Below are 26,986 nucleotides of genomic sequence, written 5' to 3'. Positions count from 1 at the left end.
TGACCCCTAGACAAACTCAGCTGCTGGCATCATGAGCGCAATGATCTGTCATCACATCCAGGTACATGGTAGGGGCTCAGTGCTGGATGAATGAATGAATGATAGCTGGAGTTGAAAGAAACTTAGAGATGATTCGATCTAATCCCTTTGTTTTACAGATGAGGAAACTGAGGCAGGGAGCTTTAGGAGACCACCCAAGATCAGGCTATCTGGGTGTGGTCTCTTGACTCCAGATCTCTGCCTGTCGTCCTCTCTCTTAAGACCCAGAGTAGCCAGGGTGCCCTTGCCCCTACACTCCACCCTTGGAGCAGCGAGAGTCCACACTTGTGGTGGGAGAGCAAGCCTGGTACGGCTTCCGGCATGACAGTGTCTGTGTTTTCTCTTCTGGATGAACAAAGAGTCCCCTTTTAACTGTACAGCCCTCACCTGCCTTCCTCCCGGTAATTCCTGCTGCAAACAGCCTGTCTTCCAAGCCTGGCCTGGCATTCCTCAAATATTCCTCAAAGCCATCTGCTCCCTGTCCGGCTAAGCTTCAGCTCTGGGGATGTAGTATGCCCTTAGCGAGATTTTACTCCTCCCACCCTTCCAAAGCAGACACTGGCATTTCTTGCACGGACAATATTCCACAATTTAAAAAAAAAATTATAGAAGCTGAAAAAAAGAAAAAATGCTGGTGGCATACCAGAAGTCTCCAAGAGGGTGACGGTCATCAGTGAAAAAAATTAAGCAAATCAGCCTCTAATGTTTAAGCAAATAATTCTCTAAATGTTAAATTACTCAACTGGTGGACATTTCTATAGTGAGGCTGTAGAAAGAAAACAACAGAAATTGCCTTTTTCCCTTTGTGTATAATCGCCCGGCAATGTGAAGGCACAGAGATGAAAAACCAAATCTTGCTCGTCCAGTTAGGCTAACCTTCACACTGCACAGTGCTTACCAGTGGGAAATGGCCAACTTCTAGAGGAAAGGCAGGAAGGTTCTCTCCTGCTATTTCACCACTGACCTGCATTTCATCTGAAAGGCATGAAAATGGAGGAGGGAAAGCAGCCCCCGGCCACTCCCTGGGATTGTTCTCGAGGATCTAGACAGACCATAAGTAATTCAGTGAGCCCCTCACAAAGCCCCTGGCCCTGCGCTGATGTGGCTATGGCATATTCAAGCGAGCCAAAGGTAATCAGCACCACCAAAATGCAACACAAAACTCTTATCAGAAGATGCCATTTTTTTTTCTAAATGTCATATATACAATTTTTATTGGAGCATGATGACAGATAGTGAATAACTTAACATAAATTTGCATAATACAATACAGCTGTTAATTTATGATCATATTAAGGCACAAAGTTTTGTAGTTTGGGCACTTAAAGTCATAATCTTTGCAAACTTTCCTTCCTGTTTGCTCTTTATTTATTACTTACTTAGGGTTGCCACATAAAATACAGGGGCTGGTTAAATTTAAATCTCTGATAAACACTGTATGTTTCCTAGTGTGAGCATGTCTCGGGCAATATTTGGGACATACTTATACTAAAAAATGATTCATTGTATAGCTGAAATTCACTGTTAACTGAAGGCTTCTATTTTTATTTTAAATCTGGCAACTGTATTCTTCTTCATAAACACCTTAGCCCCTACCAGCTATGTGCTCCCAGCGGGGAGAAGGGGTGTTGTGTAGAGAAGGGTGCTGGCGTCTGGGCCTTTGGTGTCTTTATGTGAAGTCAAAGGGATCAGATTATGGAGGTACCAGTACAGAGGGGGAAACTGAGGTAGGTAGCATATCTGAGTTTTCCTGGCAGCACTAGAAGTGTTAGAGCGATGGTTTTCAAACTTTTTGATCATAAAGCATCTTAAGAAATGTATTTTCTAAATCAGCCCCGTCCGGACGCATCCATGTAACTGAAACAAACGTTTTATGAAACGACATGTATATGTGTGATATATTCTGTGCTCTATTCCATTCTATTTCCTTTTTTAAAATGCTGGCCTTAATCCCCTAAATTGAATTCACAATTCCCTAAGGCATCATAGCCCAGATTTTGAAAAACACTGGGTTAGAGGATTTTATAGCTCAGGAAAGTAAACGAAGAGATTTTTTTTAAAAAAAAAACCCGCTATACAAATGAGGAAATGTGTCTGATCGGTTAACTGACTTTCCAAGTCCATTTCACTAATTGCTAAACTAGGAATAAAACTTAGGTCTCCCAACTCTCAAGCCTGCGTCCCTGGTTTCATTCTACCACACTTTCCAGCATTTACTTTCTCAATCTCCAAGTAAGAATAGACATTCTGGGATCTGCATTTTTTTATACCTAGTTTTAGTACTTCTAAACCATTTTGTTATCACTTTATATTCTAAAATCCCCAAGATTTATAGCATTGCTGATCCAAACTGATTATATTCCTGCTTGTGGCATCCATTTGACACATCCACATTTAAATTAATTCATCTTGGCACTTACCCTTTGATCTTTAGCATCTTACTTCCCTTCTGACCCCAACTTTGTCCCACTATTTTGGTGTCCCTGGAGACCTTTACAGTACATATTCGATGGGCTCTCCCCTGAGACAGGCATTGTCTGAGATGTAAGAAAGACCTCAAAATGGTTATTATTATTTGCTACCGTTGGTTCTCCCTAACCTATGAAGTTGAATAGAGTATCTCTTACAAATGTTCCCTTTTGGAATTGAGAAAACATAGGTTCAGAGAGGCTAAGACCCTTTCTCAGGATCACACAGCAAATGCAGACTGGAAGAGCTCAAGTCTTCTTGCTCTAACTCCTATGCTCTGCCGTCGGGACATGGAGGTCTGCTGAGCGGAGGTGCCCGCAAACAAGTACGCTGGCAGGAAAAAGACATCACTCCCAGAGATATCCGTGTATACACTATATTTTTCTCACATACTAAGTCTAGATTTTCAAACCACTTTCAGAACTTTCTGGAATCTGATAACCATTCAGTTTACCATCCTCTAGATCCTATGTCCATTCACTCCACACATCCTTTTGTCCTAGTCGTGATGACAAATTCCAAAGTAATGTGTGGTCCCCAGAGCACTTTTCCCATTTCTTTTTTTAATGATTTATTTATTGGAGAGAGAGAGAGAGAGAACACAAGCAGAGGGAGTGCTAGAGGGAGAGGGAGAAGCAGGCTCCCTGATGCGGGGCTTGATCCCAGGATCCTGGGATCGTGACCTGAGCCCAAGGCAGACACTTCACCGACGGAGCCACCAGGAGCCCCTCCCACCTCCCCTCGTGTGGCCCTGCAAGAGTCCATCCTGCCTGTAGAATCCGAATGCCGGGCTCCTTCTGGTATTTTTATTAGCTCAATAGTTTTTATTAGTCCATTTATGCAGAGGAGTCAACTTGGCGCTCTCCCTCCACCCTGTGAAATAACCTCTCGGCCCCACCAGGACTCACAGGACTGGGCACAGGGAGCCACAAGCCACCTCCTCAGGGATGCACAAAGATGCTCCTAGCAAGACTCAGACAGCATTTTGCAGCTCCCATGGCCCTTTCTCCAATTTATCCTCTTCCACCCTCAGGGGAGCTGGGCTGATGGCTAAGGCTCCAGGTTGGATTCCCTGCCTCAAAGCCAGGCTGAAGCCCTGAACCAGCCACATGGGCCTAAACCTCAGTTTCCTCCACTGTTAAAAGGGTATAATAAACATATCTGCTCCGTTCCGTTGGGGCTGATTAAATGAGGTGACGTCCAGAAAGCACTTAGCGTGGAGCCTGGCACCTATGCTCTCCAGAAGCATTTGGTTTTATTGTGTTATTGTTTTGATTCTTCCTATTTCCCGTCATACAGATATCATCCCAGAAGTCTTAAGGAGTCACATGTCCCTTCACGTGCCTCTGGTCCACCCAGGTCCCGGCATGTGCATCCGTGCCCCTCGGCCAACAGTCCCTTCCTTGCCACTCCGGATCCCCTTCCAGCCTGGCACGTCTCCTACCTCCTTACCTTGCAACAAACCTCGCTCCTTCCACATCCCATTTCCCCAGGACACTATTTTCTGCTAGGGACCAACAAAATAATGGTCGAACTACCAAGACCTGAGGCCTTAGAAAGATTTCAGCGATTGCTGGTTGATCCCGAAGGCCCTCTCCTAGGCCCTGGCTCAAGACCCATCATCCAGCGGTCACTCCAGGAATGAGGGGCTCATGTCTTCCATGTTTCACACACTGGGCCCAACCATTTTTCCACAAATCCATTTCCCTATACCTTCCCCCAGTCGCTTCAAACTCTCCGCCCCCATAGAATGACCCTTTACAATATGGAGACTACACCTCTCTGGCTTCTGTATATTTTCTCCATGTGGCAGAGTTTCAAGTCTCCTGGCCATCCAAGTCTCCCTTCCACTCTAACTGGGTCCCTCTAGAGGGTGATACAGCCAGAGCGGCGGGCCGGCCCAGGATGCGAGCAGATGGTGCAGAGGAGGGCACAGTAGCTGCTTCTGTGAGTGGTTTCTGATGACTGGTGGCCCGATTAATAACCCGTTCTCTGGTCATCTTCCCTGACTGTGTTGAAATATATCTCAATTATTGTAATCCTGTAGAATAAGAAGTCCTACAAGTTTAAAATATACTAGCTAGGAAAGGTACTTCCTCTTACTTGCTCCCCAAAACTTAACTCCTTCAAGCATTCCGAAGCAGGGTAAACAACTTCGTACTTTACCCTCTTTAGATCTTTTCTTCCAAACACTTAGATCTTTGGTGGTTTCCTGGGTATGGGATTAGTCTGTCTCTCCCACTGGACTGGAAGCTCCACAGAGAGGGACTCACCACAGTAGCTCCAATGGCCATGGGCCAACCAGGGGCCCTGAGGAATGAGTGGATGCACTACTTTGGCTCTGATCTCACCCTAGTTCATCCAACCCCATCTCCTTTCCTGTCATGTGCCAGACAATTGAGGGTCTGAGGTCCTGGGTTGGGGCAGCACCCAAGAGCCTGTTCCCAGCATGGTGTCACGGTAGGGCCAGTCTTCAGGTATGGCGTGAGATGCCAAGTGGGCATCCTAGGAACATCTTGAGGGAGAAACCAAGTCAGGGAGTTGGTCAGGCCTACCAGAGGTTGGTCAGTCTAAAGAGGCTGGCCAGAGGGGAGGACCCCCGGGGTGAAGACAGCAGGATGGATGTGGGTGAGCCACACACAGCTGCAACTCTAAGCAGTAGTGTGCACCCACCCAAGACTTACTGCATGCCAGGCGTGGGCAAGTGCTGTCTGTGAATAGGCTTTTTGCCCACTACAACTTTTTGGATCTTAGAATTATCTCCATTGTACTGAGTGAGAAACTGAGGCTGACCACGGTCACACAGCTGGTAAGCAGTGAGACACAAATTCATCCTCAGGCAATGTGACACCTGTGTGCTTTTAACCACTGAACAAGACTGGCTCCCAAGGTGGACGTGTGATGTAGAAATAGGACGCAGACCTGAAAGAGTTCCCCAAGCCCTCTGTACAGAGCTAGACTTTCTAGTACCTTCTAGAAGCCTGGCGCTCAAACAATGCCCTGGGAGCTTCAGGTTACACCTGAGAGCTGACATGGAGCCCCTGACTGTGGCAGGGCTTGCAGGGCTTCTTGCAGGGACATCACAGGGTCCCTGGGGACTCCAGGGTGCAGCTCAGCTTGAGAACCAGTAGGAATCAAAACTCGAAAGGAAGCTGCTCTACCCTGCACTTTCCACAGCAGTGCCCAGAGGCCGGGGGGGACCCCAGAACTGGAGTCTCACTTCCACCCCCCAACAGGGACAGGAGTCACACCCCGACTGAGAGGCCAGAAGGGGTCAGGGCAGAGGAAACGTGCTCTGGCCAAAGACCACCTGACAGTCCGACAAGCGGGTACAGAGACTGCACATGGCTTTTCCGTTGCTCTTTGTTGTGCTGTTTCCAACTCATCTGGCTGGCACAGGAATGTTGGGGACCGAAGCCTCCTTCCCTGCTACATACATGTAAAGCCTCACCCCGTCTTTCCTGGTTTCACTCCCCATAAATCAGTTTTCAGGGCCTCTGAGCCTGTAACACGTAGCTATATAAGGCACCTGTTTGATTATAATGGGATCCTCCCACTGAGAGTACTCATCAGAAAGAAAGGTGATGCACAGGAACACCAAGAGCCTTCTGAAGTGAATCCCAGACGTTCTTGCTCTAAATCCGTATGATTATGGCCCTATGTTTCATTTACCTTAAAAAACAAAAACTGCATTAGGAAGCTAAGTCATGTGGGGTCCCAAAGACCAGAGCAGACTTCCCAGACCAGCCTGGCCTTGGCCTAGAAGACAGCGTGGGCCACAGGACCGCCCTGGAGCACAGGGGGCACTGGCACTGCCGTAACAATGTTTTCTCGGCCGGGGGATTTGACCAGTTTTACAAAACTCCACTCCCAAACTACAGACTCAACCCTGTCTACCATCAGTCTCCGTTTTTGGAAAAGACTCTCTCTCTTCTTGGATCACTGGGGAAAGATCACAGCATAGCACGGCTGGGCCAAAGGGAGCAGACATCAGAAGGATTTCTATGGAAGGTGATGGCTCGTTGTGGGGTTAACGAACCTTGAGAAAATCCCACAGGGGCCCTCCTCCTGCTGTCATTTGAGTCTATTTCCTCCTGCCCTTCCCTTAGGAAAAAAAAAAATGAGAACAGCTGGGCACTGTTCCATTTTCAGTAAACTTTGCAAATACACTTACCGGCCTGGCCAGGACCCTCGGGGGCAGCTCCCCACTGGCCCAGGGACATTCTCAGAGCAGCTGCTCTTCGGGAAGAAGCCAGAGCTGGCTGGGGCCAGGGAGAGAAGAGGTTCACGCGACCTGAGATGAGGAGCCCTGGGCCCCAGGGTGGCCCACGGCAGGGGCTTCAGCGCAGAGCAGTGGCCTCCTCACGGGCCTGTGCCAGAGAACTCTCCAGATGCTCAGGGGGGTTAAAGGTTCATGGCTCAGGAACAGGACAAGCAGAAAGTCTCCGTATCTAGCACACCAAGAGCAAGGGTTGCAGAATTCTCTGAGGCCCCCCCTCCTTTCCCAGGGAGCACCCATACACACCCTCGTCCATCCAAGATGACACTGGCCCTTGAGAGCCCGAGCACTTTGCCAGGCACCCAGGAGGACCCATGAGGCCCCTCGTAGGGTTTCTCCCAGTTTAGCTGGGTGAGGCCCCCCTGCACATGCCCTATCTCCCCGCCGGGGTTCATGATCACTCAGGATCCCCTGCATCCTGCCCTCCCATGCAGCACCCCCCGCCCCGCGCTGGCCTGAGGGCCCAGTCCCAAGCAGGCCCGATTCTGTGCTCCTGGCCACCTGAAGCATCGGAGCATCTGCCTCCATCGCCCCTCGGCAGCTCCGCCCTGCTGTCCTGCCTGAATGAGGAAGAGGAACAAGCCTGCCTTCCTCGCCTTTAGACCTGGGCGGACTCAGGTTTTCCTCACTCCGCCTCTTTCCACCAAGCTCCATCCTCTCTGTCTACCAACCCTGCACATAAAGCCCTCCGGGCCTCAGTTTTGTCATCTGTAAAAATGGAAACTCAGCTAAACAATCCACGTGAAACTCGCCCTGTGCCTGCCCCCCAGGCCTTGGGTCAGTAAATACTCTCAGTAACCGTGAACTTGCCCTTCTTCGAAAGACACTGTTGGTTCCACTGTCTGCCCCGCCCCCAGGCCAGGCTTGCTTTCTCTGGTCCCCACATCACCTTGCCTGGCTTTCCTGCCCCTCACTCAGGGCCTTGGCTCTGGGGTAGACATTGGAGGTCAGCACCAGGTAGCAGGTGGCAGCTGGAGGGGGGCACCGGGATGTGTCCGGTCCCAGCACCCCACTCCCCTTTCAGAGCCCTACACGTGGGGCTGGCATTTATGGGCAGCTTACGGCAGCCCCGGCACCAAAGCCACCAGCAGCCTGTGCTCCTGAAGAGCGTGGCAGCTCAAGAGCCTGCAGCTCGATGGCAGCTTGCTTCTCAGACTGTCCTTGGGTGGCAGGACGTGACCCTCACCTCCTCTAGGGAGTCCGGCCTCCTTCTGTCCACTGGGAGGTCATCCCACCACCTCTGGTCCTGACCCCTGGGGCCTCCTGTCCAGGACCCCATAGAACAGCAAGGCCCTTGCCCCATGAGCTCCTGGGGGCCATCTGCTGTCACTCTATGGTGGCCAGGAAATACAACCTGGCAGCCGTGCCCGGCCCAGCTCAGCCGTGCCCACCTCCTCAGGACTGCGTCTCTGTCCCCAGGGACCCCAGCTCCCCTCCCTGCCCACAACTCCTCCCCGGCCTGGTCCGTGGCTGCGGACCTGACCCCGGGCTGCCTGGACCTACGATCCTGCAAAAATCCCTCAGCCTGCGGGCCCCTGCCCCGGGCCTCCCAATGTGACAGTCACCTGTGGCACCTCCGAGGTGCCCCCACCCTAAGTCCAGCCCCTCTGAGGAGCCTCGCTGCGGGACAGGGGGATGCACCCCGCACCCGGCACCCACAGGGAGCAGCAGACACAGAAGACAAAAGAAACAAACGAGTCCTGAAGATCCGAGGCCCCAACAAATGGCCATAATTAACACGCGCCAGCGCCGCGCTGCCCGGGCCGGGAGGCAGAGGCAGGAACCGCAGAGAGCACGCGCTCCAATAAAACGGCAATAAACGACGTGCCTGTGAAGGAGCCCGGTTCAATTCGGCTCCAAAACCTTGTTTAAGCGCTTTTATTGTTTCTGTGTGAAAGAGCACAAATGCTTTTTGAAAATTGCTTCGGCATAAGCCTCCCCCTCTCCGGGAAGGGTTTCTGATCCCCCCCCCAACATCCCATCCGCTGTCCCCACTGTGTGCATCCCTCCCACGGAGGGTTGGGGGGGCACAGGGCTCCTCCCCCTCGGGGGGCCCCACTCGCCCACCGGGCGGCACCCTCTCCCTCTGCCAGGGCTGGCACACAGCAGGCGCGGGGACGCACTCCCGGTGCAGCGGTAGCCTGGAAGAGGTGGCCTGCAAACCTCACGGGAGCCCCAGACGTTGCTAAGGGGACCCCTGAAGGACAGCTGGAATTCTTCTTAGCAAAGATAGTAGAAAGATATTTAAACACGTAAAATGAAAGCATAAAGATAGGAACGCGTACACAGAATCGTTTTCGGTGGGGGGGAGGGGGTGGTGATGTCCGTTCATGGGGCCACAGTCACCTTTTTGGGATTTTGTCCTACACTAGAGGAGCAGTCCAGTATTGGATAAAACAAAAACCAAAACAATGAACAAAATTATGCTCCTAGTCGGGACTGTGTTGAAGCCCCCCAGGGCTCGTGCGGGCAGCTCTGTCCACAGGACACCCCTAACTAAAGCCTCAGGGGATGCCTCTGAGGCATGCCTCAGGGGTCCCTGCAGGTCTGGTTTGTCCAGCAGATGGGGGACGGGGCGGGGGGGGGGGGGGGGCGTGAGTCTTGCCTGGGAGAACTCAGCCTCCCATTCCATGAGACCCTTCTCCATTCCGAGAGATGGGGTGTGTGGGTCTCACTTGCAGGGGAGTCTTCCTGTGACCCCCCCTTCCCCTCCTGCAGAGGGGATGGCAGCAGAAGGATGGCCCAGAGTGAGCAGGGAGGTGAGCCCTCCACATCTTGTAGTGGGGCACGAGGGGAGCACCTGCCAGGCCATTCCCGAAGGCCCGGGGGGGCTGAACCTTCCCCCTGGCCCTCGGCAGCCCCCTTCACCTTGAGACTCCAGCCCCCACCCAGAAGACCAGAGGCGGAGGCATGGATGCAGCATCTGGGCCCCTCCGAAGGGAAACCACTATCGAGGCTCTGAGGCCCAGGCAGTCTGTGATTTAGTGAGTCTCCCCCCACTCCCAAATTTAATTACAAAAAAAGGGGGGGGGATGCCTGGGCGGCTCAGTGTTTGAGCACCTGCCTTCGGCCCAGGGCGTGATCCTGGAGTCCCAGGATCGAGTCCCACATTCAGGATCCCTGCCTGGAGCCTGCTTCTCCCTCTGCCTGTGTCTCTGCCTCTCTCTGTGTCTCTTGTGAGTAAATAAATAAAATCTTTAAAAAAAAAAGGGGGGGTTCCCCCAAGAACCTCATCTTCTGTATCCAAACCCAGTTCTCCTGCTCCAAGGGGACGGAGGGACGCTCTGTTGTGCCCTCAGGTCCACTATGTCGGTGGGGAAGCTCGTGTCAGCCATTATTCTGCGGCCCATGTCTGCTTGGCTCTGCCACCGTGGAGGCCACCACACTCAGCAAGGAATCCTTTTCCACTACTGCCGCCAGCTGCAGAAATAGGGCAAGGGCTAAAATCGCATCAGGTGCAAGAGGTGCCGAGGCAGCCACTGCCGAGGCAGCCACCTGTAAGAGGTGGCCCTGGAAACAGGCCCTGGCTATAGGCCAGCCCTCCCCACGTCTGGCCCTATGGCCTAGGGAAGCCACCCAAGCTCTGGAAATTTCTGTCTCCTCCTGGGCAGAGTGGGATCTTATAAGGGGACAGGAGGCATACTGCGAGGCTCTTAGCACAGGGAAGAGTTGAGGCAGGTCTCTAAGAGCCTCTGTCATGTGTCCTAGGATTTACCTTCTCGTACCTTCCTTCCTCCTTTTCTGATCACAGGAATGGGGTCTCTCAGCATCTCCCCTAAGGCAGCGCCACTGAATTCTTAATTCTCACTGGTACAACTATTTCCATGTCTGTGGGGACGGCCCCACACCTGCAGCTGGTCCCTGACCAGCATTTTTAGAAACAAGCAAATCTGATACGTGCACTTGCCACCTCCTGTCCAAAGCGAGAGAATTACAAACAGAGCTTCAGGAAACCCTGACCGGCACTTGATGAGGAGTCCTCACTACCAGCCTTCCTGGTGTGATCTGCCCCCATTTCACAGACAAGCAGACTGAAATCCTGGTGAGGCTTCATAACTTGCCCCCGGCCTTGCAGTCAGATCTGTTGAATTCCACATCTCTGCTTCTCCACTTACAAATCTGCCTGTGGACCGTGAAATTCAAAATCTCAAGAGTTGATTATAGAAGAGAAAGACAGTGAATTGCTCCTGATGGGTTTTTTTTTTTTTTAATTTTTAACTTCAAAAACTTACTCATAACTAGGGTTGGATATATTTTAAAGCTTAGTGGGGCTAAGGGAATTATTTTTTGTAAGAGCCGTAAATGAGCATTCCTTCGTGAGCACACACCTCTCTGAGCTGTGGGTCCTCGCTCATACCATGGGGGACGGGGAGTTGAACCCATGGACCTCCAGAGTCTCTGAGTCTCTTTACGGTCCTGGGACTAACCTCCCACTCATGCATCGGCTAACAGGGTTGGTCACTCTTTTCCCCGAAGCCAGCCAACAGACATCCTGCACTTCCCCGTTAAAATCTGGCATCAGACTCCATGTGGGCCTCTGGACGGCATTCTTGGGCAAAGGAGCCTATTTTTCCTTTTTTTTTCAGCTTGGGCCTAACCCTCCCCACTTCTATCCTGAGATAGGAAAATGGACTGAGCAGGCAATAGGGAATTTAAAATGAGCTGGGGGAAAAAAAAACCCTGCCACAATAAATCGCATCGCAGTGGAGATCTCTATCTAACCAGAAAATTCTCAGCCCAGACAATGGCTCATTTATTTCCAACAATATTCAATACAACAGAATTCCAGGCCGACAAAAGGATTTCTACAGGTTCTCGGACTTGGTTGCAAAGGGATTTAACCTACATAGAGAGAGCTGTTCAATTATAGATTCCCAGGCGTGAGGGAGACCTTTGTAAATAAATTGTAAGGGGGTCTGCTGCACATGCGGCTGCTTCCCCTGGGGAGCGTCTCACCTACCAACGGTGCGTGCATTCGAGGCAGAAGCACCATGGCCCTGCCTGGAGGACGTTTGGGTAAATATTTGGGTAGAGAGGCTGCTGCCGGGATGGGGAGCAGAGCCGGCCATCGGAGGAAGTGACCCTCTCTCCAGGCCCGCGGATGATACATTTCTATAAACATCCAGGCAGGCAGCCTCTAAGGACGCCCGGGCTTTCCAAACACATTTCCTATTCCCTGGTCAGCCTGGCCGGGAAAGAGCAGGCCGCGAACAGGCGGGCAGGGAGGGGGCTGGAAGCCAGCCTTCTAAATTTAACACGCAGTGGCTTTTAGGCCGAGTGGATAAAAAATAAATTCCAGTGCTTAAAGCTCTTATCTTTGTTTACCATTTCCCCAAACAGTACGTGACCTGGGCTCTGACTCTTGGACCGCGTGATGGAGACGCACACGGGAATGAGCGATGGGGCTGCGGGGGGCGGAGGTGGGGGTACCTAGAGCAAGGGGATCACTTTCCACCTTTGTGTGACATCTCCTCTGCCAGCAAGTGCTCCGGGATCCGCTAGTGTCACAGGCTGTCCCTGGGGAGCTGGGGTGGGGGTGGGGGTGGGGGGGGTGGTCATGATGCTTCGGACCATCCTAGACGCACGCAGAAGGCCCCACAGGGCCACTTGCAGTCCCTCCTGATGAGGGATCCATGAGTATCCACCAGCGACCTTTTCAGATGCTCAGCGACAGCTTTTGACAATCTCCAGCGGGCCTAGAGGCTGCCTGTTTCATTAAGTTCTAGTCATTTGAAAATCCTTGCCTGTGTTGCCTCAAAATCATTCTCCCCCGGCCTTACACCATCGGGCCTGGGTCCGCCCCACTAACTAGAGGAGCAGCACATGCTTTTCCTTTGTCACACGGCTGCTGCTCGGTGGCATTGCTTCATATCTGCCCGTGGTTGGCTCGGTCCCCTCCCCCCCCCCCCCCCCCCCCCCCCAGTTCTTGCATTGTGCCTGTGGAAGTGCTGCCCGGCCCCAGCTTGCTCCCACTCGCTCCATCCCCTCTCCTGTGCTCCTCAGTGAACCCCCCTGCTGCTGGCTTTGGTCTCCCCACCCCCCCACTCCCCCCCACCCCCCCGCCCCACTCAGGTGACTGATGCCATGTTCTTTCCTGGTCCCTAATCTCTGTGGCTATGTCTGGGAGATCCGAGACTGTCCAGAGTCCCTTCCTTTCCAGGCTCTCAGCCTCCTTTCCTGGGCAGCCCTACAGTTCAGGCCTCAGCACCCGGCTTTCCTTTCTGACCCCCATCCCAGGGGACTCATCTCCCTCTGTGTGGCTGATCTAGACACCATATCCCCCGGGGTCCCTCCCCCACAAGCCTGCTAAAGCGGAGCTCTCCTGGAAGGGCAGCCTCACCCGGATGGTCCTCTTTCTATCTTTTGGCCACCTGGGAATGAAACCTAGGGATCACTTTCATCTCTTCACTCCCTGCCCCCTTACATCCGAAGACTCACCTCCCCTGGCAAGTCTCCTTTAAAACTACGGGGACACAGGGACGCCTGGGTGGCTCAGCAGTTGAGCATCTGCCTTGGGCTCAAGGCATGATCCCGGGCCCAGAATCGAGTCCCTGCAGGGAGCCTGCTTCTCCCTCAGCCTGTGTCTCTGCCTCTCTCTGTGTGTCTCTCATGAATAAATAAGCAAAATCTTTAAAAAATAATAAAATTATGACTCTGTATCCGGCTGCACATGAAAATCTCCCAGGGAGCTTTAGGAATACTACCAACTTCTGCACACCAATCCATCAATGGTTGCTGAATGTTTTGGGGTGGGGCTCCAGCTTCAGTGGGGAGCAGCCAAGATAGAAAATCACTGCTCATACTACTTCCCTTTCAACCCCTTGCCCACTCTGACCACTGCACCGTTATCCGAGCTCCGAGCTCCTGCCCGGACTATTACAGTAATCTCCCATCTTCTTTTCCTATTGACCAGCTCTTCCAACTATCTTCATATACCATCGTCAGAGCACAAAATACCATTTTCATTATGTCACCTCTACTCATCAAACCTTCATTGGCTCCCTATTACCATAGTAACAAATCTCTGAACAAACAAGTAAACAGTGTCCCAAATACAGAGTGAGTTGAATATATGGGGTTGTGTCTTACCCCCGCCGCCATGCCCTCACACTCTGCTCGGGGCATGTCACACCCATGTCATAGACATACTCACTATCTATGTAGGGAGAGAGTGAACAAAAACAATTTCTCCGCAAATTAAATGCAAAACCCTCTCTCCCCACTGCAGAGATGGTGAGCTAGGTGATCTAACTGTAATTTATTTAGGGGCTTATTTCTTTAAACATCATATACAATCAGCTATTAATGGAGAGATCAGAATCCTAAGTATTACATAACAGCAGATAATCCAAAGACTCTAGTTGATTTGGGAATGTGTTTTATGCTTATGAGTACTCATGTCTGATAATTGAGACCATTTTTTAAAACCAGGGGATTAGATGTGTCTTGTTTGTCCCTACCTCCCCTTTTCTCTATATGCCCCCACTAGGGATAAATAACTCTGCTCCCCAAATAATACACTATTTCTTCTCTCAACCCTTTCCTGGAATACAGACAGTGGTTGGGTTTCAGCGTGTTGGGGAGGCAAGTGGAAGGAAGCAGGTGGAGCCCCAGGGAGATTAATAGAGGGACCTGACATTTGTGTCAACAAACTGCTTTTCAGCTGGTTCACCACTAAAATTTTAGGCAATTGGTACAACCAATCTGTAAAACTGTCCAAAATATCTACTAAAGCTGAACATACTCTTCCCTTACGACCCAGCAAATCCATGCCTAGGTATACACTCAGCAGACGTGTGGACACACGTCCACCACAAAACACATACGAAAATGTTCAGCTTTATTTATAACGGCCCCAAACTGGGATAACTCAGAGGTCCAGCCACAATTGAAAGGATGGACGCCACGAGAGTGGACGCCCTTCAGCGCCACGCCACACCAGGAGTGTCCAACACACAGCACCACGCTCAAGCAGGCATGGGCAAAGGCCTACATCCTGTGTATTCTGTTTATGTACAGATTTTTAAAAGGCAGAGTAATCTCTTGTGTTAGAAGGCAGGATAGTTGGGCAGCCCCAGTGGCTCAGTGGTTTAGCGCAGACTTCAGCCCAGGGTGTGATCCTGGAGACCCAGCTTCTCCCTCTGCCCGTGTCTCTGTCTCTGTCTCTGTCTCTCTCTCTCTGTTTCTCATGAATAAATAAATAAAGTCTAAAAAAAATTCAAAAAAAATAGAAGGCAGGATAGTGGTTGCCCTTGGTGGGGGGCCTGGGACCGGATGGGGTCACAGCGGCGCTTCAGCATGCTGGCAATGTCTGGTGTCTCAAGCTGGCCGTGGGTACACAGGTGTGCTCGCTTTGTTAAAAGTCACTGGACTCTGCATTTTAGCTTGTGTGATATTTTTTTCTGTATGCATGTTATTCTTCCATAAAATGTACCTAAGGACAGCAGGTGGCGGGGGGGGGGCGGTGAGGGAGAGAGGGGAGAGGGAGGGAGGCATAGGCAGTACAGCATGAGGGACAAGTCCTGGAATGTGAAGATCTGGATTTCATTCTGACTCTGCCATTCACCAGCTGTGTGACCTTGGATGAGCCACGAATCTCTGAATCTTTGGTTTTCTTCATCTAACAAAAGTAGGCAGCAAAAACTGCCCTACCTACCACATGGTGCAGTTGTCGTGAGGACCAAATGATACAACAGATGTAAAAGTCCCTCTGTGCACAGTAAAATATTGCAGGAGGCAGAGCGCTATTGTTATCTTAGGTCTCTGAAGACAGGAATTCCTGCTGAAAGTCAGGGACATCAATAAAGCTCAACCCAGGGCCTTCGGTGGTGAGGGCTAGTGTGTGTGTTTGTGTGTGTGTGTGTGTGTGTGTGTGTGTGCCCGCGTGCGCATGCGCGCACATGTAGGCGGGTTTATGTTCTTTCATTATGATCTCCTCACCTAATCCCTTAATGGCCTGGCCTGCAGAGTACAAGGGCACCTGGAATAATCCACAGGTTTATGTGGACGGGTTCTGTCTCCTTTCTTGTAAAGTGGGTGTAAATAGATCCCATACACAGTCTCCTAATTACTTTCTCTAAGGTATGGATGCATGTCTGCATCTAAATCTACCAAATGCTTTCAATTAGCATGCAGAACTTTCTGGGCACTGGCTAGGAAGATCCCCCGCCCCCCTTCTCGTGGCCCACTCCATCCCTCCGACCCCCACTGCTTCTCGCCCCAGCCTGGACCAGCTCAAGTGGGCCCATCCCTGGGCTCTCAAGCCAGCAAGTTAGTGTCTCTGTTTAGAGAACTGGTTGGCACGGAGCCCAGGTCCCCACTCGGGCCTTGCCGCAGGACTGCGTGCTCATCTGCGGGGCTGGTCACGAGGGGAAGGGCTCTTCTGGGCTGGTGGTCAAAAGGGCAAAGCAAAGGTTGCCACATTTTCCACGGTTTGGTTTCATATTCTCATCTTATGTTCCCCAGAGAATGAGAGCGAATAGAAATCTTTATCCTTCATACAGGCTGTATGGCCCCTGGCTGGCCCCAAGCCGGAGAGCCGGGTCTTCGGGGATGTCACGTTCCCTGCTTCTGGAGGGCAAAGGCTGGCACAATGGAGCTCACTCTCTGTAACACTGCATCTGGTGACAAATGCCACATTACCAGCCCTGTTCGCTGCTGCTGTTACTACTGCGTGGGAAAGACCAAACTGAAGCCGCCCCCACTTCTGTTTCCTTTAGCAAAATAAGAAAACGTTAATTTTTCTATTAAGTCCCTGAATCTCCAGGAAAAAATCTTTTCGAAAGCAGTGACATTTTGTTTTCTGTTCCTCCTTAATTCTCCATGTCCTAACTGCACACGCATACAGCATGTGATGTATGTGTAGGTGTGAGTGACTCAGGGGAGGGGCGTGTGTGTGTGTGTGTGTGTGCATATGTGTGTGTGTATGTGTGTGTGTAGCTCTCAAGAAAATGGCACACAAGAATCTAAATGTAGCCAGAGGACATGAATAGGTCAGGGCAGTATTATTTCCTATTTAAAAGGATTTATCCATAGATTTTCCATGAAGTTTCCTTAACCATCAGGTTTTTCCATTGCATTTAAATATTGGTTTACAGATCTAAGCGGTATGATAAAAAGACAAAGAGACCGAGGACCTTAGAAATAAAAAGAGAGGGACTCGTGAGTGGCTCCATGGTTTAGGCCCTGCCTTCGGCCCAGGTCGTGATCCTGGAGTCCCGGGATCAAGTCCCGCATCGGGCTCCCTGCATGGAGCCTGCTTCTCCCTCTGTCTCTGTCTCTGCCTCTCTCTCTGTCTCTCTGTGTCTCTCATGAATAAATAATTTAAAAATCTTAAAAAAAAAAAAAAAGAAAGAAAAAGAGAAGTTACTACCCACTGAAAATCAAATATAGGTGGAAAAAACCTTCTGGAAAATTTGGATTGAAAATGTAACCCATGAGGCACAGGTTCAGTTTATGTTTTACTCTATATTTCCCCCAATAGTTAGTAATCAAATATTTACTATTTAATCCACATTTCCCACTATTGGATATTAATAAATATTTAATATTGATTTTCAACCTTCTGAGAACACAGCTATTTGTTTTATGAAATAAGTCCCAGCTGAAATAAGTTCTATAAGATTTTAAAATCACTTTCTTCCTTAACACATCCTTATAGAGTCATTTAACACATGCCGCAGAAGGCCCGGTGCTACAGTGAGCTCCCTGCCACCCAATATATTCAAATGGAAGGATTATCTGCTCATTTGGTGCATTATGTTTTCCAGAGACCTGTCACCTTACCGGCTCCTTTGCCCTGCCCTGCCAGCCGGGCAGGACCCCACTTTACAGACCTGGTGACCTGTTGGTGTTGCCTTGGCAACTGGCCCCAGGCCACAGCCCCCTGGGGTGCATCCAGGGCCGAGACCCTGGCGGGACACCCCGAGTGGGCACCCCGAGGCATGGCCAGCGTTGGGGACAGCAGGACAGGTTGATTCTGAGTAATATGGGGCCGTGCAATGGAGTCAGAGCCCTCGGGATCGCTTTTTAATGTTATCTTCTGGAAACACAGAAGCTTAACGTGCTTCCTGGCTTGAAATGAGAGGCTACTCTGCTCAGACCCCGCTGGGTTCTCCTGACATCCCGGGCCAAGTGGGGACACCAAGGGTCTGAGCGCCAAGGGCCACAGCAAGGGAGGAGCTGGGCCAGAAGCCTCAGCTCCCGGCTCCCAGCTCCCGGCTCCCAGCTCCCAGCTTCCAGCTCCCAACTCCCAGCTCCCAGCTCCCAGTTCCCAACTCCCAGCTCCCAGCTCCCAGTTCCCAGCTCCCAGCTCCCAGTTCCCAACTCCTAGTTCCCAGTTCCCAGCTCCCAACTCCCAGCCCCCAGCTCCCAGTTCCCAGCTCCCAGCTCCCAGTTCCCAACTCCCAGTTCCCAGTTCCCAACTCCCAGTTTCCAGTCCCCAACTCCCAGCTCCCAGCTTCCAGCTCCCAGGTCCCAGTTCCCAGCTCCCAACTCCCAGCTCCCAGCTCCCAGCTCCCAGTTCCCAGCTCCCAGCTCCCAGCTCCCAGTTCCCAGCTCCCAGCTCCCAGCTCCCAGTTCCCAGCTCCCAGCTCCCAGCCTCCTGCCTGCGATGCTGCTGCTGCTATTTCAAACATTTGGGGTGAGCCGGCCAGCCTTTTCTTCCAAGGGAAAACGTTTTCTTGCCTAAGCTACCCTTCCTTTCCCTTTCTCACTTCGAGTGAATTCTACACCACTCCCCCCGCCGCACCCCCCACCACCAGCATTTTTTAATTGTGTGGGTTTTTTCTAGATGCCAAAGAAAAACACATCGCGCCCATAGAGCATAACTACCTTTTCTGTTTCATTTCTTGCCAGCCCTCCACCAGGTCCCACGCCCACCACACTTCTTCTGACTCAGCCCGAAAGGTCGCCCCGCATGGGAGGGCTTTCTGCCTTCTGTGCCCGGAAAACTGCCAACTGTCCTACAAGATCCGGCTCCAAACCACACCTCTCCCACTCGGCCAGCCTCGCAGAACCATTTTTAATTCTTGAGCGCAGCTCCAAGTCTGTGCATGGGGCGACTCCACACGCTGTTGTTATTTACATTTCTATTTGGTGTTTTAGCTTTTTGCAAAGGAAAACTTTAAGCTGTATAAACTCAAAGGCCACTTGGGAGAACTCAGTCCCCCTCACCCAGCACCCACAAGAGTCTGCTGCGGCCACTCTGCTTCTGTTCCTTTCCCCACTTCCACATTAAAAAAAAAAAAATCCCAGATGTCCTATCATCTGTAAATATTTCATTCTGTTTTTTAAAACAGAAGGGCTCTTTTCCAAAACGGGCCCACCATCCTATCATCACACTGAAAACCAATGAACCATAATTTCCGAAGTGTTTCAAATATCCAGTCAGGATTCAGGATCCTGTGATGGACTCATGGATTCTTTTTTTTTTTTAAGACTTGTTTGGTGGAGCCAACATCCAAACAAGCCCACCTGCTTTTCAACTGGCTTCTTCTTATTCATCATAAAGATCTCAGTTTGGGCAACCCTTCCTTCTGGCAGCTTCCTTGATCCCGAATGTCTGGGAGGTGTGGCCTTCTCTGTTCTCCAGCAGAGCCTCATGCTCACCACTCCCTAATCCTTGCTGTTGGTTCGCATCCTGAGATAGACCATGAGGTCCTGGGAGGGTGGGAAGGGTCTGCATGTTATGAGCTCTATGCCTAGTCAGGGCCTGGCCCACCATAGGCACCAACTTAGCATGTGTCCTAAAGATTCATGAATGAATTAATTCTTTTTTTAAAATTATTTATTCATGAGAGACACACAGAGAGAGGCAGAGACACAGGCAGAGGGAGAAGCAGGCTCCCTGCAAGGAGCCAGATGTGGGACTCGATCCCAGTACCCTGGGATCACAACCTGAGCTGAAGGCAGACAGACGCTCAACCACTGAGCCACCCAGGCGCCTAAATGAATGAGTTTTCAGAACTGTATCCTGGTCCTCCCAAGTCCATTCTAGAACACGTTCTGCATTCAGGATAATGATTAGCTTAGAAGTCTGCTTCCCCAGAGATCCAAGACTTGCTCGTTTGGGGATCCTCAGCACCTAGCCCGGCACCTGCCAGGTAGCAGGGGTTCGGGGCAGGATTGCTGAATTAAAACATGGGTTTTCTGCTTCACGTTCTAGCTATGTGCTTTTGGTTTTGAAGGTTTTCCTCTCTGGGTCTCATTTTTCTCATCTCTATAATGAAGAATTTGGATGCATGCATGATTCCCAAGTCTTTTTTGGGTCTAATTTGTGATTCTGAGCAGGGGCCCAGCGTCACCGGGGAGTCCCCCATTTGCCATACACTTGCTGCCCTCTGCTGGCAGGACTGGTGCAGGACCCCTTTATCCCTGATTTTCCCGAAAGAACTAGGTCCAGGCAAAGGTCCAGATGGGTGGACTGGTCTGTCAATGGGACAGAGACTTGAATTTCATTGCTTCACTTGGGTTTGATTAAAATGTGCAGGCGCGAGCCTCCCTCCGCCCCATCTGCCCACTCCTCCCACGGGAGGGATCACAGGTAGATGGCCGAAGGGCTAATGAGTGGTCTCTCCCTGGGGCTCACACTACAGTGGCCAGTGGCCGAGCGGGATGGGAGAGCTGGTGCCCAGGCCCCACCTCACACCCACAGTCGAATCCTGGGGGGCAAGGCCCAACCATCCTTAGACATTAAAAGCCACCCCACTGCCTCTAATGTTCAGCCACCTTGAGAACCACTGGACCAAGCTGATATTTGCATGTGGATCTCGAGCCAACAGCTTAGAAGCACAGGAGAAAGCTCATCCAGAGAAAGAATACACGAACCCTTTGACTTTATAATATCCAATTCCCCTAGGCTGCTTTCAAAAGTTTTCTTTCTCTAATAAATGCTGAGAGCTTCCAAATCACAAATTCTGTTTGGGAAACCGATACCATCTACTGTTAGGGACGCTGCTTCCAGACCTGGTTTCTCTTTGAGATATAGTTCTGTATTTTGGTGCACAGTGCCACCATTTCTTTTTTTCTTTTTTGCATTTTCTGCATTTGTTACGTCTCCTTGGGTTGCAGATGACAGAAGTAGCTGTTGCTGAGGCCGTTAAGTGAGAAAACACTGTGAGAGGACTGATCCACCCACCACCCACGAGGCTACTCATCCCGGAGGGTGGCAAGCAGAAACCAGGCTCTAAGGGACACCAGGGAGCCTTCTCCAAAGGCAGAACATGGTCACCAACAGTTCATGACTCACCTGTGTTCACTTTCCACCCGCTTCTCTCTCTCTGCACGCGATCCTAATTCCAGACAGGTGCCCTTGGGTCGGAGGCTCACATCAACCATGGCCTGCGTGGCCAACCACGCAATTGTTTTATACAAAATGAAAATATGTGGCCCCTCATTCAAAAGGCAGGGGAGAGTGCCAACAACAGTAGATACAAAGGTTCTCTCTTCTTCTTCTCTAGCATGAATCTTACCATTCATTTTTCTATCATGCAATGCCAGTTTTTGTTTTTTTTAAAAGATTGTGTTTACTTATTTGACAGAGAATGACAGAGAGAGGGAGGGAGAGAACACAAGTAGGGGGAGTGGCAGGCAGAGGCAGAGGGAGAAGTAGACTCCCTGCTGAGCAGGGAGCCCAATACGGGGCTTGAACCCCGGACCCCGGGATCATGACCTGAGCCAAAGACAGATGCTTAACCGACTGAGCCACCCAGGCAATGCCAGTCTCAAATGTAAATATCAGAGTGTTTAACTCACATGCAGAATCACTGAAATGACACAATTTGTATTTTGTGACTCACAGGCCAGGAGAAACAAGCACAAATCAAACCACTAAACACAGAAAGGAGAACAGAGGTGCCCAGACTCCCCCAAGGAGGCTCTCCCCACACGGGGATGCTGCGTGGGCCGAGGAGTCAGGCCCTCACGTGTGTTTAGGGGCCCTGAACCCTCCTGCCAGCCACTAGACCCTGGGGGGCAGCCCCGTGGCCGGCTGCAGGCCCCAGTGGCTCCCGGGGGTGGAGCAGGGCCCCCCGGGGGCCATCCACCGACAGCTGGGGGCTGCAGCCTGGACGGGCCCTCTGCGCTCCTCAGGGAGGGGAGGTCAAAGAAAGCAACGCCCCGCCGAGGCCTGCTCTTGCATCAGCAGCTATCTGGGGCAAGGAAGGAGGCTGTCCCCTACCAAACAGGGGACCACTCAGGCTCTGTAGGACACGGGGCGACAGGGAGGATGCGGGGAAACCCAGCAGAGCAGCGAATAAGCCTCCATGACCCCATTCCGACCCTCACACCCACATCCTGCTCCCAGCTCACGTCCCATGTGTCCCTTCCTCTCCCACCGGGGCACAGTCCAAGGGTCACTGAGGTCCCCCCAACACAGGGTGCTGGGTCAGGCCTCTCCACACCTTCGCCCTTTAGTACCTAATCTACATTTCCTGGCCTCTCCTGCTCTGACTGGCGAGTAACGAACTCTCCTTTTCATTCATATTTTTCATCATGGCAACTTTATTTCTCCTTCTCTGCTTCGCCTGTTCATAGTTTTGACCATGTTCCTAGTTCCTTTTCTTGCGGATTTATAAGAGCTCTTTGGGTTTTGTCACTATTCATCCTGTGTGTTACCAGGACTCTTTTTCTTTTGCTGCGATGTCACTCTGCGTCTCTTAACTTTATGACATACCAGTTACCGCCTCCGTGGCCGCCCCTCCGAGGCTCGGTTTCTCATCTGAGAGATGGGGGAGCAGCTGCCTCTTGGGGTGCGGGGGGACTGACCCAGGTCGTGTCTGTGCTACACGCAGCCACCAGGCTCCGGAAATGCTCCCGGCTGCACCTGCTGCCACTGCCCTAGAACCAAACCTCTCTGTGTGACACTCAAAGATCCCCCAAGTCCCAGGCCGGGCCGGCTCGTCCTCGGTCACATACAGCACCATGGAACAGGGACACCAGGACACGGGGAGCGCCGGCCTACACTGTGCATTTGCGGCATCTCCATGTGCGAGTCTGCTAAGCGGGAGTGGGACTCTAATGCTAATGGAGAAGCCAGAAAGGCTGTGTGACTCGCTGTAACTCGACTTTCTTCCTTTGTCACAACCCCCGCACCACCACGACCACCATCACCAGACGGCCCTTGACTACTGCAGCCTCCAGGAAGGCCTGCCCTACCTGGACATGGTGATTGCGGAGACCTTGAGGATCTACCCCCCGGCTTTCAGGTACGCCCCGCTCCCCATCCCCACCCCGAACCCCACCCCAGCCCGCAGTCCTCCAAAGCCCCTTTGGCATCACCGTCTAGGATCCTCACTAGACATCAGTCACCCTTTGTGTGATGCCAGACTCGAGTCCCTGGAGGGCGAGGCCTGAGCCTTGGGTTTCTCCGTATCCCCTGGGGTGCAATAGCTTCCAGAGAGTAACCCTAGCAGTCAATGTCTGGCTCATTTTCCTCTACCTTAACCAGCTTCTCAGAGTGTCACTGGTCTTTTCTTAACATGACCTTCCTCCCCAATCCAAGACCATCTCCTTGGCCTCCCAGCCTTGAATGGCTTCAGCTAGTCCCCCTGCCTGCTTGTCTGTTCATCCATTTGTTCATTTGGCAACTATTTATCAAGCCGATGCTATTCCAAACACTGGAAAATCAGCAGATGAAACTCCTGCCCTTGGAAGTGATGCTCCAGGGGGATCCTTTCAAGGTCTGGAAGGCATCTCCTCATTCTCCCAACAATTCACCCCGGCCCCTTCCATCGAGGTCCAACCCGAGACTCACAGTTCCAGGCACTTTGCCTGTCCTCCCCCAGCATCTTTGCACAGACTGTACTTTCAATTATATTCTCGGACACTTCTCAACCCCTCTGCAATGTTTCACCCGGGGACACCCACTCACACTAACCTGTGAGTGCCTGGAGAGCAGGAATCTGGTCTTCTGCTTCTTTCCAACTCCCCCTAAGCGAGGCAGTCCATGGAGCACAGGGTCTTAACTTGGGGCCCCAGGCCCTTAGGGAGGGAAACAGTGGCCAGACTTCAGTTTCTAGAAACAGAAACAACACATAGCATTTAGCCTGTACATCATAAGTTCCACTCTGCATGCCTATGAATTCATATACCATATAATCCAGAAGGAGGTCCCTTTAGCCATTTTTTATTTATTTTATTTTATTTTATTTTATTTTATTTTATTTTATTTTATTTTACTTTATTTATTCATGAGAGACACACAGAGAGAGGCAGAAACACAGGCAGAGGGAGAAGCTGGCTCCCTGCAGGGAGCCTGAGGCAGGACTCAATCCCAGGACCCCCGGGATCACCCTTGGGCTGAAGGCAGATGCTCAACCACTGAGTCACCCAGGTGCCCATTTTAAAAAGAGAAAATGTGGATGCTTTGAAGGTGTCTCAGAATTATATTCCAAACCAAAAACATCGTCAAGAGTGTGATTGTAGCTCTTGTCCAAAGCGTTCAGACCCAGAGCAAATATAGAGAATTCTGGAGATGTGCGTGAAATCGCATGGTCCTCAAGCACACAGGCTTCCGCCCCTCAGAGCAGTCAGCCCCGGGGCCTGCCTTGCTGCTCTCCTGCTGCTGCTGCTCTCTCTTAGTGCCTCTCCTGGTATTAAGACCGACTTTACGGGCCTTCTCTGATTTCCTTGGGAGCCATGGAGCAAACTGTCATTCAATCTTTGTTTTTTCATGATTTATATCCAGCTTCCTTCCAAGAGAACTGTGGGCAGCTGCTATACACATTAAAATGAAGCTCCAAATAAGACATTCAGTGATAGAACAAAGGCTGTCTAGGGGAAAGAAGCCTTTACGGGACCCCAGAGAGGGCCGATAACTGGGGTCAGGTCCCCACTCGGTTGCAGAGGCTCCTGCCAGAGAGGAAAACCAGCAGAGTTGAACAGTCGTGTTCTCTAGTGAGAGGAAGGTCTATAAAGTGATCAAAGACATGTCATTTCCTGGATCTAAACCCAATCAAGAACTCATCGCAGGAGACCTGGTTGAGAGGATGTGTTGAGTGACAAAGTGTATAGGTTCTTCGACACCAAAATGCTCTGATCGATTCTCCCCGTGACCCTTTATCAACAGTACCGTGTAAAAGGCAGCTGGTGAAGGCATTGCTCTGGGGAGCCAGGGGCTGCTGGTCCCACTCCAAGGCAGGCCAGAAACTAGGGAATTCGGATGAACCGGTCGATCCCCTCGTAAAATCACATGCAGTGCCAGGCCTCCATCATCACAGAACAAATTTTGACAGAAAGCCACGACGGTCCTCACATCCATGCCCTTAGTTTGCTGTGTGATCTTTCTTGGGTATGTTCTGGGCTGCTCTGTGCTTCTGCTTCCCGTGTGTTCAGTGGGCACCCAGCGTCTGCTTGGCCCACCCCAAGGGTGCACTGACAGTGGACAGAACATCTGAAAAGCCGGACACTCTAAGTGGTTGCCATGCAAGGTGTGAGGTGCAGAGAGGAAGGCCCGCCTTCCAGGCGAATGGCCAGCTTCCAGCCCGCTCCAATCCTGGGCGAGCCGTGATCTCCTGGGCCTCACCTTCCTCTGTACCTACTCCACCAGAATTTTTAGCCATATCAGCTCTGCTGACTTCTCTCTGCAAGCCATCGTTATTCTCAGCCAAATGAGAGGCCAATTCACTTCGGTCCAGGCAACAGATTTCGGGGTGAATACAGAGAGAATGGCGAACTGTATTTATTTTTCTTTACTATTTTAATCTCAGAAAAGTGCATTGGCTTTTTCCAAGCCCTGACACACCTTGACAGATAACCATTATCCACACAAAAAGCTCAGAATGGCCCCTGTGGAAAACATCCCAACTCTTGTTGAAGTGTTATCAATGTGAATCCAGGATTCTAAATGGTATAATCCAGCAGATTTTTCTATCCTTATCTATGGCCTAGCCTAGCGAGACAGGAGGCCCCACTACATACAGAAGGGAAAGCTTATTTTCTGGCTTCTAGGGGGTCTTGGATCCTGGTCCAGGATATTTTCCCAGTAAAGATGAAAAAGAAAAGGATGTCACAGTATAGCCTAGTTTGACCCTTTAGAACCGAGGCTGTGGACATCAGAGACCCCCACCTGCTTGCTCTGATTTGAGCACCGGCGTTTTGCCACCAGCTCCAAGCACATGTTAATTGCACTGGTAGCTTAAGATCCGAATAAGGGTCCCCCAGGCCTGGCCTCTCCTGTTACATTAAAGGCTCCTAACCAAGTGACAAATGCTGCAAGGAGCCTCGGGTTGCTCTTAATTTATTTTATAAGCAAGAGTAAAATATAATGATAATTAGTATAATAATTTTATCTCCCCTACGATATTTAGGAAAGTCCAGTTCTACAATCTGAAATAAAAGCCAGCATAGATAGTTTTTCATTTTAAAGTAATTATCTGTATCACAAAAATAATATGCTTATACTTTAAAAAAATCAAAAACCAAAAAACCTAAACAATACAGAAGGATCCAAAGAACTGTTGGCACTTCTGGCCCCCTGCCATCCTCCACCCCAGTCCCTTGGAAGATATCATGGCTGAAGTTCAAGTATTCTTCCAGAAATTTTATGTTTATATGCAAACATCTGTGGTCTAGCTCTTAAAAATACAATGTAAATGGGATTGTGCCGTGGCGCTTGGTAAACAATCTGACCAGAAGTTTTCCCCTCTAGTAGAAATTATCCATGGTGATATAGACAGTGAATGGAGATCAGGGGCCAGGCCATTTATTTATTTTATATTTTTATTTATTTGAGAGAGAGAGAGAATGAGCTGGGAGAGGAGCAGAGGAAGAGGGAGAGGGAGAAGCAGAGGGAGAGGGAGAAGCAGAGGGAGAATGAAAGAGAAGGAGAAGCAGAGGTAGAGGGAAAGGGAGAAGCAGAGGGAGAGGGAGAAGCAGAGGGAGAATGAAGGAGAAGGAGAAGCAGAGGGAGAGGAAGAAGCAGAGAGAGAGGGAGAAGCAGAGGGAGAAGGAGAAGCAGAGGGAGAAGGAGAAGCAGAGGGAGAAGGAGAAGCAGAGGGAGAAGGAGAAGCAGAGGGAGAGGCAGAAGGAGAGGGAGAAGCAGACTCCCTGCTGAGCAGGGAGCCCAGTGCTGGGCTTGATGCCCGGACTCCAGGATGGTGCCAGGAGCTGAAGGCGACGCTCCACCGATGGAGCCCCCAGGCACCCGCTGGGCCAGGGCAATGTGAAGGGGCTTGACCACGAATGGCAGATGAGGGGGAA

The 26,986-nt window shown here is 51.0% G+C and overlaps 1 protein-coding gene across 3 annotated transcripts in view; it reads left to right on the top strand.

Annotated features, from left to right (window-relative positions):
- Positions 1-26,986, top strand: part of TBXAS1 (thromboxane A synthase 1) — a 162,707-nt gene that overhangs the window by 130,865 nt on the left and 4,856 nt on the right. For 2 of the 3 annotated variants that reach the window (XM_025982180.2, XM_025982179.2), the window contains one exon: positions 22,901-22,992. In XM_025982180.2, coding sequence (XP_025837965.2) covers positions 22,901-22,992 — 92 coding nt within the window. Of the gene's footprint in view, positions 1-18,643; positions 18,948-22,900; positions 22,993-26,986 lie in introns of those variants that run through there. The other variant, XM_072762894.1, reaches the window with a different exon arrangement.

Source organism: Vulpes vulpes, chromosome 7 (assembly GCF_048418805.1).
Source record: "Vulpes vulpes isolate BD-2025 chromosome 7, VulVul3, whole genome shotgun sequence".
In the NCBI taxonomy this organism is placed as follows: domain Eukaryota; kingdom Metazoa; phylum Chordata; class Mammalia; order Carnivora; family Canidae; genus Vulpes; species Vulpes vulpes.
The sequence above is the reverse complement of the archived record's forward strand: the minus strand, read 5'-3'. Positions and strand labels throughout refer to the sequence as shown.